Source organism: Equus quagga, chromosome 8, assembly GCF_021613505.1.
Source record: "Equus quagga isolate Etosha38 chromosome 8, UCLA_HA_Equagga_1.0, whole genome shotgun sequence".
NCBI lineage: Eukaryota > Metazoa > Chordata > Mammalia > Perissodactyla > Equidae > Equus > Equus quagga.
The window spans coordinates 10,581,922-10,602,129 of NC_060274.1; the positions used below are offsets into that span (position 1 = coordinate 10,581,922).

At 41.6% G+C, this 20,208-nt stretch overlaps 1 protein-coding gene across 9 annotated transcripts in view; it reads right to left on the reverse strand.

The window, feature by feature from the left end:
- ARID1B (AT-rich interaction domain 1B) overlaps positions 1–20,208 on the reverse strand; it is a 413,283-nt gene that overhangs the window by 26,492 nt on the left and 366,583 nt on the right. For 7 of the 9 annotated variants that reach the window (XM_046669908.1, XM_046669910.1, XM_046669906.1 and 4 more), the window contains 4 exons: positions 14,883–15,028; positions 7,785–7,894; positions 6,893–7,051; positions 1,132–1,341 (listed from right to left, as the gene is read on the reverse strand). In XM_046669908.1, coding sequence (XP_046525864.1) covers positions 1,132–1,341; positions 6,893–7,051; positions 7,785–7,894; positions 14,883–15,028 — 625 coding nt within the window. The remainder of the gene's footprint in view (positions 1–1,131; positions 1,342–6,892; positions 7,052–7,784; positions 7,895–14,882; positions 15,029–20,208) is intronic. The other 2 variants (XM_046669913.1, XM_046669911.1) reach the window with 1 other exon arrangement.

Here is a 20,208-nt window from a genome sequence, read left to right on the forward strand (position 1 = left end):
GCGGGCCCTCCGTGATCCTTGTGGATCAGAGGACTCGCCCTTGCATGGTTAGCGACCCACGAGTGCAGGGTGCCACACTGCGTAGGAGACCACCCGGGTCCCAGAGCCTCTCCTTGCACTGATCTGGGTAGGAGTCCAGGCACTGCTTGGTTTTAAAAGCTCCCCAGGTGATTCTGATGGATAGCCAGGCCTGAGAACAAGGGTGGATGGGAGGAGCACATGTCCTGGAATCAGACAGACCTGGGCCCGCCAGCCACCCTGAGAGTCCCTGGGCCACAACATGGTTGTACTTCATTTCGTTACAGCTTCCTCATCTCTTCTTTGGGGCTGACGACCCCTGCATTTTATGGGTATTTAGAAAAACGAAGGCAACAATAAACGTCAAGCCCAACACCCAGTGAGCACTCACAAGTGAGTACCTTCTCCCCATTTCTACTGCGGGACCTGTGCACACAAACGAGACTCCATGTGAAAATGGCGGGGCGAGGCTGAGCAAAGTGTGGCCCCCAGCGAACAAAACTCAAGGGGGTACTCGCTCTGCTAGTCAAGTCAAGGTACCTGCAGGACCCTGAAAATGAGTGCCTCCTGAAATTCTGCACCCCGGCGCCACTCCTGCCCCACTCAGTCCCAGCCGTGCAGAAAATGACATCACTGACCCTCTTAACAGTTATCGAGAACACGGTGCTAAACGTGTGACTACGTTTTCTTGAAAAATTGCACTGGACAGAGGGAAACAGGGAATTTGATTTATTGCTGACCCAGATGATTAATTTAGTCGTTTGCAAAACATTTCCGGAGTATTTACTATGAAATCTTGGCAGATTCCATACAATTCTAGAGCTGTCAGGAAACCTAAGGAAAAAGTGAGCCCAAATGGCTCATTTTACAGATGAGGAAATTGAGGTCCTATAAATGACCTGCCAAGGTCATGTGGCGAGCCAACAGTAGAGGCGGGGTTGCCAGCCCCAGTGTTCTCCCCTGTACCCACAACATGGATCCCAGCAAAGGTGACTCTCCCACAGGCTTAGCTTTTCCTCTGAGAGAAAAAAAATTGAGTCTGCATAGTCAAAACAAGCTGCAGTAAGAGCTTATCTTCAGGGTCTCCTCACCCACTCACTCATTCATCCTTACCTGGGCCAAACCTCCAATCTCTTTGACGCAGACGTAGAGTCGGAACAGGTCCAGGGGCTTCTTGCCCACTGCAGGCAGACTCGAGACAGGTGAGCCTCGCTCTTCCATGAAGGTAAGGTAGCGGTCGACCCACAGCTTTCTCTCTGGCTCATTCCCCAGCTCATACACCTTTGTGATCTTCTCCCCAGTGGTGGTGGAGGAGCTGGACTTCTAGTGCCCAGAAGGAGCATTTGGAGATGGGGCATGGGTGGGCAGAGGGAAAGGGAAGAAGGTGAGAAAAAAGTAATGAGCTAGCAAATACGAGAAGAGAAGAAATTTAAAAACTACCGCTATCACACAACAATTAGGAATGAAGGCTACTAGTTCAGGCACAAACTATACATTTTCTTAATTAAGAATTTACTTTGACTTTAAATAAAGGGCCCAAACTCCCCCTTTTATATACTTAAAAAACAGAAACAAAAAACCTTTTTTACTTTATTGATCTAAGCGTTGAATCCCAGAAGGCAAGATTCTAATGATTCTAAAAGGGTGCCCTTAGAATGATCACAGTGCATTTACAATTTCACATGTAATAAAAGAGAGCCCAAAAAACTACATGGACTCCTACTTTTCCTTGTCAAAATAAGAATGGCTAATGTGTGTCTTCGTTAAAACTCTAAATCATATGGAGGAAGAGCAAACACATGGTACTTGCTAAAAAATGGAAGGTAGGTCACTGACCACAGGCACCCGTGGTGTGGACTCTGCTCGTCTGAGGGCTTCATAAACGAATGGCCAGCTCAAGCTCTGGCCTTTACTCCTGAGGACCAGTTTTCCCTACTTCAGATTTCTTGAACTTCTCTGCCAAGGGAAGAGGCTATTAGATAATGATTTTAATAGATTTCTTAGGCAGCTTATGCTTTAATCAGGAAAACGTGCTATTTCGTACTCCCAGCATATGTAGGCGTAAATATCTACGTTTCCTTTTACGCACGTGTGTTAACGTCTTAGGTGGTCTATACTGAGGCTTCAATTCTTGATCTTTTCTTTTTCTCACTACACTTGATACTAAAATGGCAAAAGTTGCAGTTTCTCACACCTGAAGCCCACCCTCTGGGTTATGTGACCTGGGAAGGGAATACTCTTAGTCCTAAACAGCCCACCTATATTTTTTTCCTAAAAAAAGGTAAAAAAAAAAATCTCTGTGGCTGTAACAATATTTGTGTACTTGTAAATATTTGTAACTTCAGGGATATTGTGCAAAATCACTTCTAAATTCTCAACAGAGATTTCCTCGGAACAATAATTTACTTTATTTACTAGGTTATCATTTGGAATGTAGAGGCATTATTTTAGATGGAGTTTTTCTTAACTCTCTTCCATTATATTTAGTGTAACATAATTTTAAACATGTTGCTGGAATTTTGGGGATTAAATGACATGATTGCCATTGAGGTTTGATGCTCCTTTTATATTCTGCCTGAGGATGAAACGAACAAAGCTGGTGAGTGACAGCTTTCCCTCCAATTAACATGTAATTCTCCTGAGCTATTTTCACTGAAATTTTAAGCCATCGGTTTTAGAATTATCGAGGCATAAAATCTTTACATCAAATGTATAAAATGGGTGATACAGCTGATGTAAATAAAAAATGGAAAGTGGTAGGATAAAAAGTGGCTTTGATATTTGAGAATTTACATTGATCCTGGGGCTAAACTGAGGCTAAAGTCACTTAAAAACCACTTTAGATCAGAGCTTAAAAGACACACGTATTCCTCTATGTCTATAGACCCATACACATACCAGAATATGGAACACACTGTGCATCCAAATAAGTTTTTAAAATTTATTTTCCATATTCTTATACCCAAGGAATATTTGACTAGGAAAAGAAACTGTTCTAACCCATTTTACACCACTTTCCAATCCTGATAACATTTCAGAAGCTTTGTCATCACTAATGGGGTAGTTATTATCAGGAGGGTTCTAAATCCTAATACTGCAACTATTTTTTCTTTTGGGGAAGTACACTAAAAAAATGGGCCCAATGTTTTCTAAAAAATGAAAATTTAAAAAAATAACATGAGGATAAAAGCATTATCACTTAATATCATTTAAAAAAATAAAAACCAGGCCAACCTCCTTCTTGCATTTCATTTGTAAAAAACTGAGAGGTAAGCGTTTGAGATTCAATTTAAGGATAAGAGAAATAAAAGCAACCATTTCCATTTAAAATTGCTCTGAGTAGCTCTACCAACATCCTCACTATAAGATCCAACTGCCATTTCCCGCCTGGTCCTCTCTAAACCCAAACTGGGACGATTCTGGAAGGACAGTTAATGACCTGAGCAAGCAGGTTCCAGAAGTGTTTGTTCTTCCTTAGGAAAGGAGGGGACTCTTGTGACCCGAAATAGGCCTAAAATAATGATTTACTTAGTTTGACTACATATATTTTAACTTTTCTTATCTTTCTTTGTTAAATGGACTTAAGTTTAATTAACTCCTGCACATCTCAATTTGTTCTCATAAAATTAGAAAAACTTAATAAAGAAGAGGTTTTAATAGAATCGTTTGTTTTTTTTAGTTTTTTAGATTTTAGAAAAGCATTTTTGTGGCATCATAATGTGGCAAAATGCATCTGTATGAAACAAAAGCGGTCAGGCCTCAGTTCTGTGTTGAGTCCTGGGAGAGGCCTCGCTGATGCCCGCGCCCTCGTCTCAATCACGGCTGCGGGCTCTAATCGTCCTGGTGGCACCCGGTTACACAGGGTGTAAAGGCAGGTTTTGCGCGGCCGTATCTCCGCCTTACACTCTCCCGGCTGGACCTTCAGCTCCGCGCGGCAGGATTCATGCCGATTGTGAATCACCAACAGTGACCGCACAGTGAAGGTCGCTATCTGTTCTATGGACAAATACTCAAATGGACGAAAAAGGTCTGAAAAGTCTGGCACCAACCAAGTAAGAACTGACAGCTGCTTAGAATATCCTATAATCAGGACTTGCGTGAGCAAGGTGCTAAGTGAATGTGGACACAGTCTAATGAGGCTGAAAGCCGAGGAGGGTCTGCGCCCACCGCCGGCACCTCACATCTCCACTCCCAGCCTCAAGGTCTGCCTACTCGCCAGTTACCAAAGTCAGTATTCGGGTGTCTGAACAGAGAAAAACGACAGTAAGAGAAGCAAAAGCCTCAGGAAACAGAGTTCGTACTTCATCCCTGATCAGGCTCAATACATACTCCTTGTACACAGACACTGACTAGGATGTCACCTTTGGATAAATGTCATTATACACTCTACCCACTGACTATGGGCAGACAAACTAGTCCTGCAGAAGGACAGGTTAACTTTACCAGGTCATTAGAACCACCTCATGTCGCTTCAGTGCTGTAAAAACTGTGTCCTACTGCACGAAGCTGTCGTGGAGGCGGAAAAAAGGGATGGTGATGGCTGAGAGCTACAGTGAGACGCTATGATGGTGCCACAAATGCTTTCCTTGCATGTAAGTTAATTAGTCTATAGGAGCACTTTCCCTCAAGTCTCTCAGGCGGATTTACATTGCGGCAGTGTTGACCATATGCCTGGTAATACGCGTCTGTGCATGTGTATGTGCAAATGTTTATTTTTATTTTAGAATGTTTTGCAACAAAACAATGTTGGTCTATGGCACACTGTCAAAGCATGGAACATCTTTATTATTTAGTCCATGCCAGGCCTGCTGTTACTAGGCTTTACTGGGGACACCTGTTAAGAGCAATTTTAAGTACCAATTGAAGTTATAGTTCAGGAAGAGCAGTTAAATATTCCTAAAATGTATGTATCTGCAGTGATTTTCTAGCAGCGATAACCTGAGTTCCTTCACTACAATCTCCTTTGATCTCCTTCTTGAATTAGCATCTACCACTGGTGCCAAATTCTTAAACATAAAATGGTCATAGTACAGGAAGAGATAATGGATGTGGAAATACTTAGAAAAAGGAGAAAAGTAAGATGCAATTTTGTATAATTGTATTATAATCAGAAAATGAAGTCAACAATTCAGTTGCTTTTTTTCTTATATTTAAGTAGAAAGTGAGGTTTTTATAACAGTTTCCTACAGGATTCATTAGATGGAGATAAAGTGACTAGTAAGTTACAATATCAGAAATATCTCAATCATTCTTTATAACTCAGTAATCAGCAAGGTGGAATTTTTAAACATACAATATGGTCTATTAGGCTTTGTTTTCAATAAATTATTATTCTTAATTATTATCTTAGGGTTTTAAAGATTTATTATTTTCAACCTCTGAAATTTTTCCCCCTGAGCCAAACTACAAACCTTTTTGAAAAGTTCTAATTTGAGTTCTACCTGTTCACTTGAGAGTATTACTGATTCAAAAATGCTCATTTTATGATTAAAACAAAACAGCAGGGTAGATTATGGGGAGCCCCCCCCCCCAATGTTGGCTGCCTTCTGAGACTCAAAGCAAGTAACACAAAGACATCAAAATTAAGGAGTTGCACTCTCCCTTCTGTTAGTTCTGCTTAACCCACCCTAGGAGCATTTTTCATTTCATCTCGGTTGTTGAAAAAGCAAAACATATGTCTACAGAGAAGGTTAACAGCGAATATCTCCCTTTCTTCCTCTGAAAAGGAAAATGCTGGTTATCTTAGAGCTCTACATGACTCTTACAAACATTTACTGGAACCACCAACTCTTCAAACCTTCAGCTCTATCTGTTTAAATCAGCGAATGGATAATTAATAGCAGCCTCCTTTTGGGGTTTTGACTAGACTGCCAGATTCTGCAGTAAGAATCTTCTTTCCTCCAACATGTTTTTCCTGAGCTGTGCTCTTCAATACATCGTCTTACAAAAATTAGCGTGTTAATTAAGCCTTCTTGGCAAGTAATTGCATGGTAAGGTTTTTTTTCTTAAAGATCTTTTGATTCCCTATATGAAAGTAAAATAAAGGTTACTACAGTGCCATTCTTCTTTTTTTTTAATGGCACAGAATTAATTTCTTTAGTAGGAAAATAAAGGCCTAGCTCTATGGACAGAAGAACATCAAGGCTAAAAAAAATTCCCTTATATATACATTACCATATTTGTTCTTTCTATGTCATATGGAAATCAACACAATTTCAAGATTGTCAGCAGTCTTGTACATACAATTTTTCTATCTCAACTGATTCTAATGAAGGCACATATTATTAATCTAAAAGTAGCATTCCAAATATTCACAGGAACTAACATTTCTACAAGTTTTCTGTTAATTTCTGACACGTGGATGGAAACAAAGCAGGCTGATATTACGCTAAACCATGCCCAGAGTATAATATTTATATTTTCAGGTAGGCAGTTTTGAAATAAGATGTTTCAGATACAACAGCTCATGAGAGATTTAGGCCAAAGGCCAAACCTGTCATTTAGTCCATGGCTGCTATTAGTTCCCACGTGAATGGAGAAGTAACTCGTTTGAAAGACCTTCTATAAGTGCACAACGAATTGGACATTTAAACAAAGCCACTGTGAGAAGGAGTTTGGACCCAGTACCATGATCACATGCTTCGTATAGAGATGCTTCTCATAATAGCAGTTTCATTACCAGACATCAACTTCTATGATGCACACACACTTTATTCATTTTGTTACTAATATAATTATAAAGAAAACCCTTTTATGGATCAATTATGAAGAAGAAGTCTTATAAAACAAGTAAGTAAGCAAGCATTCAAGTAGAATTAATTATTTATCAAAAAACCCCAAAAAACCAAAAAAACAAAAAACCAGAGCCACTTACAGGGCTTGATGGAGTCTTTGGCCAGCCTGGGCTGCTAATGCTATCACTCTCATCTCCATGAAATGAGGAGATGCTAGCAGAGCTGGGGGACATTGGGGAAGGGACTGGCAGGTTGCCGGGGGTTGGGGGCTGAGAAATACCCTGAGAGCTGTAGCTATCCTGTGGTAGAGGAATAAAAAAAAAAAAAATGACAAAGGTAGGGCAAACTTTATTTAAAATAACGAAAAGTACATCCAGTTTAACAGACTACTTTTTATATATAATATATATAAAGACATGTACAAACAAACACACAAAAACACACACATATAAAAGTATTAAAACAACATTCTTAATTAGTATAATTTGGTAAGTTTGCTGGATGCCAGAGAAGGCCACTAAGCCACCATGCTTACGTCAAGCTTACATGGAATGCTAAGCATGGGTTACCCCTTATGAGAGAAAGAAAGGAAAAAAAAAAAAAAAAAAAAGCTGTTCACCTTATTTATCAAATAAGGCAGGAAAGCAAAATATTAAGTATGTTGTTGTTGCTGAGGCGGCCAAAACAGGAAGCTATAAACTGAAGGCAGAGAAAATGGCTGCAAGGATCAAAACCAGGCAAGATCCCTTACTTCTCCCCACCCCCAAAGCATTTCTTGGCGGTGGGTCTTACCCCTCCACCCCTCTCCCACGACCATGAGTTAAATGCCGTAAGAACTAGTAACTTTCAGATCCACACCATGAAGGGGGTGGGGAAAGAAAAGAAGACTACGAACATGGTGCACAAAATGAAGGCATGCAGAAGAGAAACCAAAGGAAAAAAAAAAAAGTGTAGGCCAACACCAGTGAAGAGAGAACATGGCAGCTTCAGCGAGGCAGACCCCACATCGCGTGCAGAGGAGAAAGGAAATACCTTCGACTTGCTCTCAGGCTGTGGAGTGCCTTCCTCTTTACCGTCTGCTTTGAGAGGCACGGGCAACTTGGAGTCACCAGGAGACATCATATCTGCAAGACCCATAGATGCTAATCGAAAACAGGAGAAAGAGTTTAGGATTATACACGTGATTCTTGGGCTGTGCTCCTGCTAAAACAAGTTACTGAGTGATGCATGGGGCAGAGGACTTTCCCTTGAAGGAAGAAACGAAAAAGGGAAAAAGAAATCGTAACTCAGAGCATACTAATTTCTGAAATCTAAATAGCACGACATTCTGGCAATCCTTTTTTATCTTAAAAAAAAAAAAGAAAGAAGCAATCATTTACTCAAGACCCAAACCAGTGAAAGTCAACTTATATCAATATTATTTTTTCAACATTATTACAGCTTTAATGGAGGAGGTGACAAGTGGAAATAAGCCCGAGGTTTACACTGCTCACCAGGTGGTGAAAGCGAAGGCTGCACGTGTATATTTTCTACCTGGTGACTAGAGGATTTAGTGCTTTCTTAATTTCCAAAATTCACATAATCTATAGTTAGCAAAATCATTTGACATTTTGCATTGTTTCATTTGAAGATCTTATCTACTGCACGTGGCCTAGCCTACAACAACAAAAGGCAATCACATCAGATGATTTAAAAAATAATAATTTTGGAAGGAAAGGATTTCTAATTCTTTTGCAGTGGGGCTGGTTTCCTTTCAGTCTGGGGCAGTGTGTCCATTTATCAACCCTCGGCAGCGGCTCAAATGCCCAGGCCAGACACCCACACCAGCCCAAGGGTCAATCCTAAGATCCCAGGCAAAACTCATTTTCTGCCTCTAGGCTCAGAAATTCAATCCAGATCATCTAGGCTTTAGAATGAAAGAATGAGGAATGTTCTTCACTAAAGAACAACGGATTTGAACACATTTATTGCAAATACAAACAGACATTTTCAAGCTAAAAATATGGATTTAGGTTGTTTTTTTTTTTAAAGGAAGAACAAGGCTTTAGTAGGGAATCCGTGTAGATATCCAGGGAATAACAGCTGAATTTCGACAGAACCCCACTGTGAAAACCATCTGCACAACACTGGGCTGTGAGCGCGACACCACACAGATGTGTGAGGATCCAGAATGAGGAGAGATGGAAGAGAAAAAGGAAAAGGGAGACAAGAAAAGAGAGGGCCTTACAAATGAGTGAAAACCAGAAAACATTCCTATTTCAAAATCAAAGAAACCTGAGGTTTTAGGAACCCATCTTAGATTCTGCAAAAGAAAGTGCTGGCTCGACTGAGGCAGCACGCACGTGCCCACCCCCCTCCCACCCCCTCCAAAAAGAAGCAGCAGCTTTAAAAAAGGCTCCACAGATTGCCCACTACAAAATGATTATTGCACATATTCATGTATTACTATGTTTTAGAAAATAATTAGTTTTAATTACAGCAGTGAGAGAGTGAGCAGGGCTCTGGTGAATTAGCTGGCAAGCTTTGTGGTGCTAATTTGCTAATATCGTTAGCATCACTGCAGGTTGAGACCAGAGGTCCTGCCAAAAAAAGCCTACCGTGCCACGTGCCCCTGCGTTTACACCAGCGCACTCAACGAGGCACTCTGAAATGCCTGTATTTTCCATGGGCACATGGGCTTGTTTTTCAAAGCCCATTTGCAGCCCAGTCAGCCCTTGAAGTCATCACTACACACACAAATCATAATTGGGATGTTTTTCTTTTTTTTTTTTTCAAATTACTTTCAATACTTAGACTTTAAGAACTGGAACAAAAAGCTTTTTCAAGTGATGCAGCTGCAGAGAAAAATCTATTGGGATCAGCTAAAAATGCTGTTATTTTTGTGAATGTGTGAAACCTCAAAAAAGCAGCTGAGACAGATTACACCAAGAAGACCGCCTGGTTCAAAGTAGCGGATTGCTTTCACGCAGCTTTATCTCTGGGGTCTAGCAAGACAGGAATTAGTAAATCTAAACATTAAGAAACACCCTTTTTAGGAGAATAGAAGGCAAAAAAAAGCAGAACGAGTGTGGAAAGAGGGGCTTGTCTATGAAAGTCCTTATGCCCTTGCTAGTTATTCACAGAGTCGGTTCAAAGGAATGACAGCCACACGATGCCAGAGAAAGGGGCAAAGTCACGGACACGGGGCTTCTGTCAGGTCTTGCTTCTCCAAAGGTGATAAGGAATATTTCTGTCAATCTTTATAATAAATTATGCCTAAATACTATTTTTGAAAATAGGAAGTAATAATATCTTTCTTCATGCATCAAATGTGTTAATGTACATGAAAGCAATTTTTAAGCGTAAAGAACTAGGCTGATATGCATGGTGATAATTAATGGCAACAATTTACACTGATTTAGAAACCAGACTTAGACAAATATAAACGTATATGTTGGTTTGAAATTCGCCAAACTTCTTCATTCTCTATCATGTATTTTAAAATGGGCATCTGGGGTAGGCAAATACAAAAATTGCCAAAAGTTGTGAGGTTTTATTATTTTGAGAGATAAGTAAGGATAATTTAGAGTGATAGTTTTATTTAGTACTCTTGCCTTACCATGTAAATTTCATTTTACTTAATGAATCATAAGGTCTTTCCTTACTGTTGCTTTTGTTGAAATGCTTATTTTTGACTTCTTACCAGAATTCTCAATGAATCACTGTAAAGAGCCACATGCCTCCCAGGGCAATGGTACTCCAGGGGCACTATTTTCTTCTCCTTTCCCAGAAGAGAAAGACCACCACTATTATAAGGACGTGTTAAATCAAGCACAGTTCTTTCTCCTACTGACATCCGTAATCCAGTATGTAAAGTTCAGACATAAAAAGGGGCAGTGAAGGATCTGAGACTGCAGAAGGCGCAGCGTGAGGGCTGTAAATACGTTTCAAGCACTAGCCTCTGGCTTCACCATTGAAATTTAAGAGCTAGGATGATTTCTTAAAGTGAGTGTGGGTCAAGGTCCTAAGGCAGCTATTCCACCCTGCATTTAATATATTCCGAAAGAACATAAAGAACATATGGGGTGAGGGAAAGTGAATGCAATCATTCATTCCCACTCCCCCAGCTTCCTTCCCTTAGTCTCCCGGCAAGGTTGCCAAATTGTTCCCAGAAGATGCTAAGATGGGAGCAGAAACACACAAACAGTTCTTTTCTTTTCATGGTAAATAATACACCATACTCTGCAAAATATTTTATTCCCTGCTTTTGAAAACACAAAAGGGCCTCTCCATGTGTAGACATCTGCAGATATTCATGACTATTTTTATATGTGGCGAATATATAAAGAACCCTGTTAACATAACTCAGACACAGTTTATGAGAAAAGCTCAGGAGAAGCACTTCTCTCGGACTGGATCAGCAAGGCCTTGAAAGAATTCCCCATAACTCCCCCCCCGCCGATGGACCTCCACGGGGGCAGTGCGACTGAGATGCACGATCCTGCCATTTCCATCCCAAGGAAACATGGCACCCCAGCAAACTCAGAATGCTTGCTGTGCCTTGCTGCTTCAGGGAATGCAGCCAATGTCTCCTGCTGGCTGGACCGAATGGACCGAAGCTTCCAGGAGAGCCCCAGCCACACACCAGGTCTGGAGCTACCTATACACTTGGCGTAATCTCTGTACATTTTTCCCAGTTTACAAGAGATGGTTTTCCTAGTTTGTCAAGTCTTTTGTATTTTGGGGTGTCGGGGGGAGAAGGGCAGCAATTAACCTAAAATCATCAACTTAAAGCAGCTAGCCAACAAAAACCCAATGATCTTTACAAACTACTTAGACAACCACTAGCAATGCTGCTGAAGACCCAGAACTTCCTTTGGGAAGGAACCGAAAGTCTCAAGACAGAGAACAGCTATCCGTCTGGTAGATTTTTATTCTAGGCACAGTCCCGTAAATCTTTTTTTTTTTTTTAAATAAATTTCAAAACAGCAAATTATCTGGTAAACAGCGAATGCCACACCAAGTTGGCAGCGGTCTTGCCAGGAGACTGTTGAGCAAAATACCTCTAAATCGGTGGTTCTCAGGCGTTAGCACGCACATATGAAAAGTACCTCAGGAGTGTGTTAGGAATGCAGATTCCTGGGCCCCCCTTAGAATTTCTGAACGGGACCCAGGAAGCTGTAGTTTTAACAGGCATTCCAGGCGACTCTGATAGGGTGTTCTTGAGTTTTGAGAACCCGGAAGGAAGCTGTGGATACTGTGGTCATGTGACTGCCTTTTTTCCTTTGTAAGGGCTATCGGAGCTGGTCTGCCCCCTACTGGTCGGACATCAATAGGACACTGCCTTTGGACTGAGCTGTGCTGGGGCGGGAGAAAGATCGGCACCGCTGGAATTTGTATGGGAGGGAAGCCTGGCTACAGCACCGTATGGCTGCTCATTTACTATCTAGGTTATACTGATGGAAGTGCCCTACACTTTGTAGAGTGACTTAGAACCAGACAGTAGATATATTTTCTGGAATTTAGAAGTCTTTGTTAAGATGATGGTTTATACCCACACAAGTATATGGCTAATGAATATTATAAAACAAACACAAAGAAGTACAATGTAACTAACAACACAAGTATTATACAGGGCTCTATTTAACAAGGTTATACATGACTTATAATTTTGCCCTAGGAATACATAATTCTAATCTTTTCATCCAAGTAATTTTTAAAAAGCTCCTTTAAAGAGGAAAAAAATCCCCACTGCTTCCCATCCCACTCCCCCTGCATTTTAAGTGAAGAAATAGTTGTCACATTCAGACTCACACTGACTCCATTTAAATAATTACTTGCTCACTGAAGCCTGTAACAATTTGTCACTACACGGGAGGACTTTTTTTGGCCCTGTACGCCATCGACAGCACAATTGTCTGAACTCAGCAAAGAGGATGCTGGAATGCCAGTTGCATAAGCTGCTAACCGAGGTTCAGAAAACCCCACTGCCAGCCCTGGCTATCATTTGTATTACCTTCACTTTCTCCAAAGTGTCCTCTGATGGAGAAAATGCTTTGCTGTTATCACTGGTAATTTATCTCCCGGGGCCCAAACCAAGTAGACTGACGAGATGATGACCCAAGCCATTTCCGACCCATCTTTAGAAAAGTCAAGTGTAAACTTTCAGACCAAAACTCTCATCAGGAGCTACACTGGAACGTTCTGGCATCCTCTGTCATTCCTGTTTCCTTCAGAGATTCTAAGACAGACAGAGCAGATTCCTATGTACCTATCAACAGATACGCAGTAAATACGCCATCGTCAATATTTCTCAGATGTGCTGGATGATTATTTTCTATCAGGCAGCATTTCACTTAATAAAACAGGAATAAAATCTTATAAATGTGTAGAGGAAAATCCGATAAATGACTAAATTATTAAAAATTCACTATTTCAAAAGGTACAATGCAATAAGAAAAAATACACTACTAGCTCATACAAAAAAGACTGTGAGGATAAATGGCCTTTCCTTGAACAGATTTCCTCTGTATGAAATAACGAATAGCTGAATTATCTGAATAATAGTAATAAAAAGAAACCCTCTCTGTGAATCTCCATTAAATTGGTTATTCCTTAGGAATACATAAATCTCCTTAGGCAGGGCACAGTGCCATCTATTTGTTGTTGGTTATTTTTGTGGCTCTGGGGTCCAAAGGAAAAAGGGGAAAATGAGTATTGCTAATAGTAGGTGAAAATTTATTGTGTCATTTCAATGCTCTGAAGTAATTTTATTTCAGCAAGCCAGACAAAACACATAATGTCATAACCCAAATGAACCATTACCTGGGACAGTGCTGGGAAGGGGAGGGGAAAGTTCCAGCTACGAGACTGTCCGAGAGCTTTTCACTTTTCATCTCAAATGTAAAAACATCCACCTCACCGGGATGAATGACAACCTGCTTAACATCAGGAAGAGCTATTTTATTTATTTGCACCAGTCGGCTCTGTTTTTTCCTCTTCCACAAATCTTTAAAGGGAAGTAACCAGGGAATGGCACGACTCAATCAGGCCCTAGAAACCAACAACTCGGAAGCTCAGAGAGGATGCAAGCCCAGCCTCTCGCTGTCTGTTCTGCCCGACAAAGAGACACAGCTCGGGGGGGGCAGCCTTTCAAAGATGGCGAGGTCAGGAAGGCAGAGGACATAAAAAGAGGGAGAAGAGAGAGCCGAGCCCCTAATTCCATGATGTTTTCCTGACACATCATAAAGCGCTGGAGGACACACAACTGGCTACACCAAACTCTGAATCAACTAAACGAGAGAATCCCACCCCAAGTGGTGTCTCCCACTCTAACAGGCACTAGAGTAACACAGAGCGTTTCTTCATATAAAGGGTCCCGTTCATCATCGCTAGGTCATGTGGGGGCTTGAGGAGGTGGTCCTGGGCCTACAGAGTCTGAGAATATGGAAGATGTGCACAGTTTAGACATTCTTGATACGTCCACAAACTGACAGAACACTCTTACTGTGCTAATCAGAGGGGAACTGGTAAGAATGCAACCGCTGAGATCATAAAGTGGGTTGAAAAAAATGAAACACAATGAAAAATTGAAAACAGTTCTTTAAAAAGACAATAAGTAATTTCTCAATAGAGATGATGTGGGAACGGCACTTATGGAACAACTATTTCCAGATAGACACTTAAAGGGGAGTTTCCCTAAATGAAAAAAGTCCTTCAACCCCTGCCTTGTTCTGCCCTTCAGTCACTTCCTCAGAAACACGAAGTTTAAATGTTCATCTCCACCACTATCTCGTGGAAAGTACAGATTTTGTCGTGGGCTCTTCCGATACTCCTAATAATGCCCGAAGATAAAAAGAACTCGGTGCGTACATTAAGCGAGCAAGCTCCAATGACACTTGAAATGCGTCCGCAGATTATACAAACACAGAAGGAATAAAAATACTTTACATAAAATGTAATGTAATCCTCAAGTCTTAAAATAGGTAAATCGATTGAGCAAGCATCCAAGCAGCAGAAAAGTAGCATTTTCCCCCTTTTCACCAAATGGTCCGATTGCTGAGCTGTTTCTGGACTTTCAGTGGTGCAGGCCTACGAAGAGAGGAAGGACAGGGCAGGCAGCCCTCGGGAGCAGGGAGCTGCCACCGTTACCTGTTGAGCTGTTCACCATATTGGGCGTCATGCTGTAGGGGGGCGCCTGGGCGTTCATGAGCCCAGAGCTGTTGTTCATGGGCTGGCTGTAGGGAGAGCTGGAAGCCATAAGTCCACTCTGATTCATGCCAGGAAAACTTCCTTGCCTATATGAAGAGAAAGCACATGCATACATATACCGACCATGCATCTCAGCAGCCGTTCACCCTCGAAGTCACGTCTAACAATGCATCAACGCAAGGGGCGGGGCTATTATTTTTCATGTTGGCTTAAAATGATTTATTTCCTGGAGAGAGAGGCTGAACTCTATTGCTAGGTGATTAGGTCATATACTACGTAAAAATTCCAAATATTATAAATTCCACAAAGAAATTACCTGTTTCTAATCATGTCAAGTGTTCCAGGTTATCATTTATACAGGGAATTATAGCAAGAAAGGGGGAACTTGAATAAGAACAGGAATTACAAAAGCAAGCAAAATTAATTTCTGACATTTAAAAAGATCTGATTCTTAATTAACATTACCTAGTATCCTTGTATCAAAAAACAGAAGTCAAGAAATGGAAAACAAATGGGCAGTGCGGGAATGTTATTTAAAAAAGAAATTTTTCTCTGGCCTAAATTTTCTGATAGAATGCATATGAGAGAAAGCATTTCCCAAACGCTCTTTGACCTTGTATTTTAACATTCCGAAAATAGGTACTATTAAAAACACACCAATTTCCCCTATATTAAAATAACACAGTAAACAACAGACTTGCATTTCTTCGTATAGGATTTTCTGTGACAGGAGGGAGCCTAGACTGACTGGCTGTGAGTGTCCCTAATAGGCCTGGCTCACCCCTCCTCCACTGCCATGCAGACTCATGAGCTCATCTTTTTGGTGGCTTAGTTTTGTGTCTCTGCCCTGTCCAAGACAAACTTCTCTTGACTCTTGAAAGAGGTAAAAGGCATCCTTTGATCTGAAGGAGACAAGCGTCACACAATGTCATTTCTCTAACTGCTGGTAACAAGACTGGGGGGGGGGGGGGGGGGAACTAAACAGCCTGGTGGTTTAATCCTCCCAGGAAAGTTAACACAAAAAGAAAGATGATGGCAATGCGGCAAAAGCTTTAAAGGCCTCCACGGTGGGAGTCAAGCTTTTCTTATGTAAATACTATACCTCTAAGAAACTTCTCGAAGTTTTGGCCATTAATGTTTATGTTTAGGAGGAAAGCTAATGGGGGGGGGGGCTGTAAAAATCCACAGACACTTGGCTTCTCTGTTCCAAATTAATTATGATTATAACCCCCTCCACTTCCATTAAACTGTCATTTGGTGGCTCTTAAAGTACAATAGTAAAAAGTTTTTTAAAGACTTTCTTTAAAAGATTAACATAAGTCATTAAAAATGTATACTATTCTTTTTGGGCAGCTATTTCCATTGGATTCAGCTTTCTGACTAGCAGAAAAAGTTCAAACATGGTCCATTTGAAAATTCAAAGTAGCAAACGTTTGAGTGGTTTTTTTTTTTCTTTTAAATATATACAAACCATTCAGGGAAATTCTGTGCAAACTAACACTTGATGATGGCTTGGAAAGAACATTCTAGAAGGCTGAAAGAGTACTGCTGTGAGTGTGGCTCTGGGAGAGAGGAGCATTACTTAGCCTTGAACTCAAAGACTGCTGAATCAGTATTAGAATACCCGGCTGCAGTTCATTAAGAATGGATCTGAGATCATCCAATGGCTTCTGATTAACCTCCAGGTCGTCAAATACTTATAAACACACTGCCCAGCAGCTATAAACATTTTCCTATATGGTTAGGGTCTTCACAGCAGCATGTAGGTTGTTGGCATTAACTCAAATATATTAGGGTCCCTGCTGAGGTGTTTTCATTCAAACAAAAGACAATTTATCATTGATGTAACTGTTCCAAAAGAAAACGATGCCACGTGCTGGGGCTGCCCTCTCCATTTCCCAGCAGACAAATCACAGGAAGAGCATCTAACTTATGAACAGGCTGTGTTTTCTGGAGACTAATTCCGAGGCAGTGATCGCTTCCAACTCTGACCTGTCCTTCAAGACCGGCTTCAGGGGCTACCTCCTCTGTGAAGGCCATCCTTATCACCCCACTTGCAAGCTCTGCACTTTGTTTTGTATGTTAAAACAATTTATGTGCATGTCTTGGCTCTTCTAGGCGTGTATGCCGCCTGAGAGGAGCAACTGAGTGCATGTCAGCTACTAAAAAATATTTGTTAAATGAATGAATCAATGGAGAACATTCTTATTATTGTAAACAGGCATTATGAAAGATCGCCACCTTTTCAAGCTTCCACCAAATTCAGTTTCCCGTGCCACCAAATTCAGTTTCCTGTGCCGCGTAACTAACATGTACAAAACTAACAGATCCTCAAGCACACTTGTTTATGACTAAGGTGGAAAAGAGAACCAGAATACAAAATCCACCAGGCAGATGGTTAAATGAAGGGACCGCTGAGGTCTCATCAAACTCTAATCTATGATTTCTCCCCCAGGTCTGCACTGTCCATCTTCAATCGCCATAACATGATGAAGGTGCACATTACAGAGGTCTTAAAAAATACCCTTAACATAACAAAAAATTAAAGATTTAAAGGTCTGTGTGTTGGATGTCAGTTGCTGGTCACAATGGTCCCCAATTAAATCACGTCTATTGCTTTAAAAGTCTGGTTAAAAAGCCAGAGGTCTTCACTGTCGCTAGGCACATTTTCCACTGCCACTGGGATCTGGGAGCAGACCACTGAGGCTCTCTGGGCCTCAGTTTTTCCATATGGACATGGAGGGACTGACAACGATCATAACAATAATTTATCAAGCACTCAGAAATATGCCTGGCATGATTTCTAGCACTTTACACATTTAATTTTTTAAATTTCTAGAGGAAGGTTGGTGGAATTATGCTCACATACAGAGAGAGAAAATAAGGATCAGAGAACTTACATAGCTTGTCTAAAGACACACGGCTAGTAAGTGCGTAAACAGAAGTGCCAGAGCCTGCTTCAGTCCAGCATACTATACTTCTCTCTCCAAGGGCCCTCTGGCACGGCTAACACATGGTGGGACAAAGTAGAACGGCCTATGAGCATCCTTTTCCATTTGTCTGCCACACTCATCTTTAGTTGTAGAAAGCTGACAAATCAGAATGATGCTGTTCCCTGAGCTTTCTGGAGGGCACCCTTCAGCGAGGCGGACAGAGGGAGAGGCAGAGGCGGTGGACGCAAACAGAACAGCGCCCTGGACACCTGCCTCCAGGAAGGGGTTTATCCTGCACGCTTCTGGGTATCCAAGGAGGCAAGCAGCTGAGAGGGAACTGCGTCTTCCCAGGGATGCAGGGTGCGTGGGCATGAGCAATGCACCTGGCCAAACAGGGGACAGAGCCAGGTTTTCATGGTCACAGAAGAAATCCTATTCATGAGTGTTTGGAAACTACTGCCAAGACTATTGGTAATTTTGAAGAAGCGAGATGGGCTTAATACTCAAAAAGTGTGTTCAGTGTACTCTGTTGAATTTTGGAAATTGAGACAATTCCTTTTGTGGACAGAAACATAAGACGGCCACCTCCCTGACAGAGCTGAGTGCTCGACTTCTCACGGTGATGCTAATGGAGCAGGATGTCTGTGGCTCTGCACAAAAAGCTTGTGGGGTCGGGCAGGCTACCATTCCCAGGACCACAGTCACCTCAGAAGAGGTTGGTCCCTTTCTAGAGGCGGCGCTTCCCGCCTGCTTGGCCCTTCTGTCCACAGCAACATTGGGAATGCTCCAGATTTCCGAATGAGGGGAGGGCAGAAGAAAATCACCACGCTTTCTTTTTTCAAAAGGAAACAGGAGCAACGAAACAAAAACAGGCAAAAATACAAACTGGAACGAAGGGAACATTTTCAAGGACAAACCTACCAAAATGGAAGCTGTACCTGGAAGAGCCAAGTGCCAGGTCACGACCTTCACCTTTGGGTTTGTGAATTACTGGGCTATTTGCTAGTGGGGCTACAGGCTCAAGTCGTTTTTGTTACAAATGATGGCTGTCCCGATGCCATGGATTCCTAACCTGCAACAGGAGTGGCAATGAACGCCCAATAACATCTGGGGGGAATTCAATAAATACTAAACATAACATTCGTTTCTGTCTTGCTGCTGAGGAAGCCCTGGACCGCGCCCTGTGACAGTGACTGTGGCACAGAGCTCACGGTTCACAGTGTGCTGAGCATCCGGCCCTGGGCCAGGCCTGTGGCCCACACTATCCCCTCTACCTTTTCATGTCCAAGTACGACATGGGGGCTGTTATTTAAACACGCGGACCTGCAGAACAACCAGCAGAACTTTATTTAAATCGGCCTTCGGTTGGGACTAGATGTAAGTGTTTGAGGTCTGTCATTTTATGACAAAGCCCAGGCTCTGATGATGAGAATAATTTAGGAGTGGAGGCTGCAAATGCATGTGCCTCAAGCCTGCCTCGTTCCTGCTTCTCAGTCTACACACACACACGTCACTTTTTATAGATTTTCTTATTATTCACTTTGGAGCTTTCTCAAACATTATACATTCATCTGCCAACAAAGAGCTGACTTTGGGGGAAAAAAAACCAAAAGCAAATACCAATTTTAAAGTGACCATTTCCAATGGTTCACTGTGAAGGCAGAAAGGGGAATACAGCTTCCCACTACAGTCTGAATTTAGCAGTTACAAGTATTAGTATGGAATCCTACAAAGAGCACCACACGTCTAAGTATCTCGTTTTTAAGTCAACTACAATAAAATTTAAAATAAAGTAAGATCTGCATATGATTTTGCTGCTCTGAAAGAATATGTAGGCCATATCGTTTTAGCAACCACCACTATTTTTTCTCAACAGTGACAGACAGGGAAGTGTGAAATATACATCCTGAAAATGAATGGATTTCTGATACCGCTCCTTGGAGAAAGGGAGGGACAGACCGAAGAAATGCTCTGGAAACAGACACCGCGAGAGTGAAGCCACTTTATACAAAGTCCCAGTGGCAGAGACACATGGAGAGCAGCTCCACTCTGAAGAGTTGAGCACATCCTCTGATACATTCTTGAGTTATGTTCAAAATGAGTATGAAGCAAAGCCCGCTGTACTGGAAAATGTGTATGAGCGCCAAACACACACATAGCTTCCTCTATATGGACTGTCACTATAGATGTAGTTTGAGTCGTGGTGCCAGAAAAGATGGCTTACTGACAAAATAAATTTGGCTAACACTAAAATTTGGGGCATTTTTTCACTTAAATCCAATACTTATCAGAACTAAGAACTTGAAACTTTGAAAAGCCCTATTCCGGCAGAG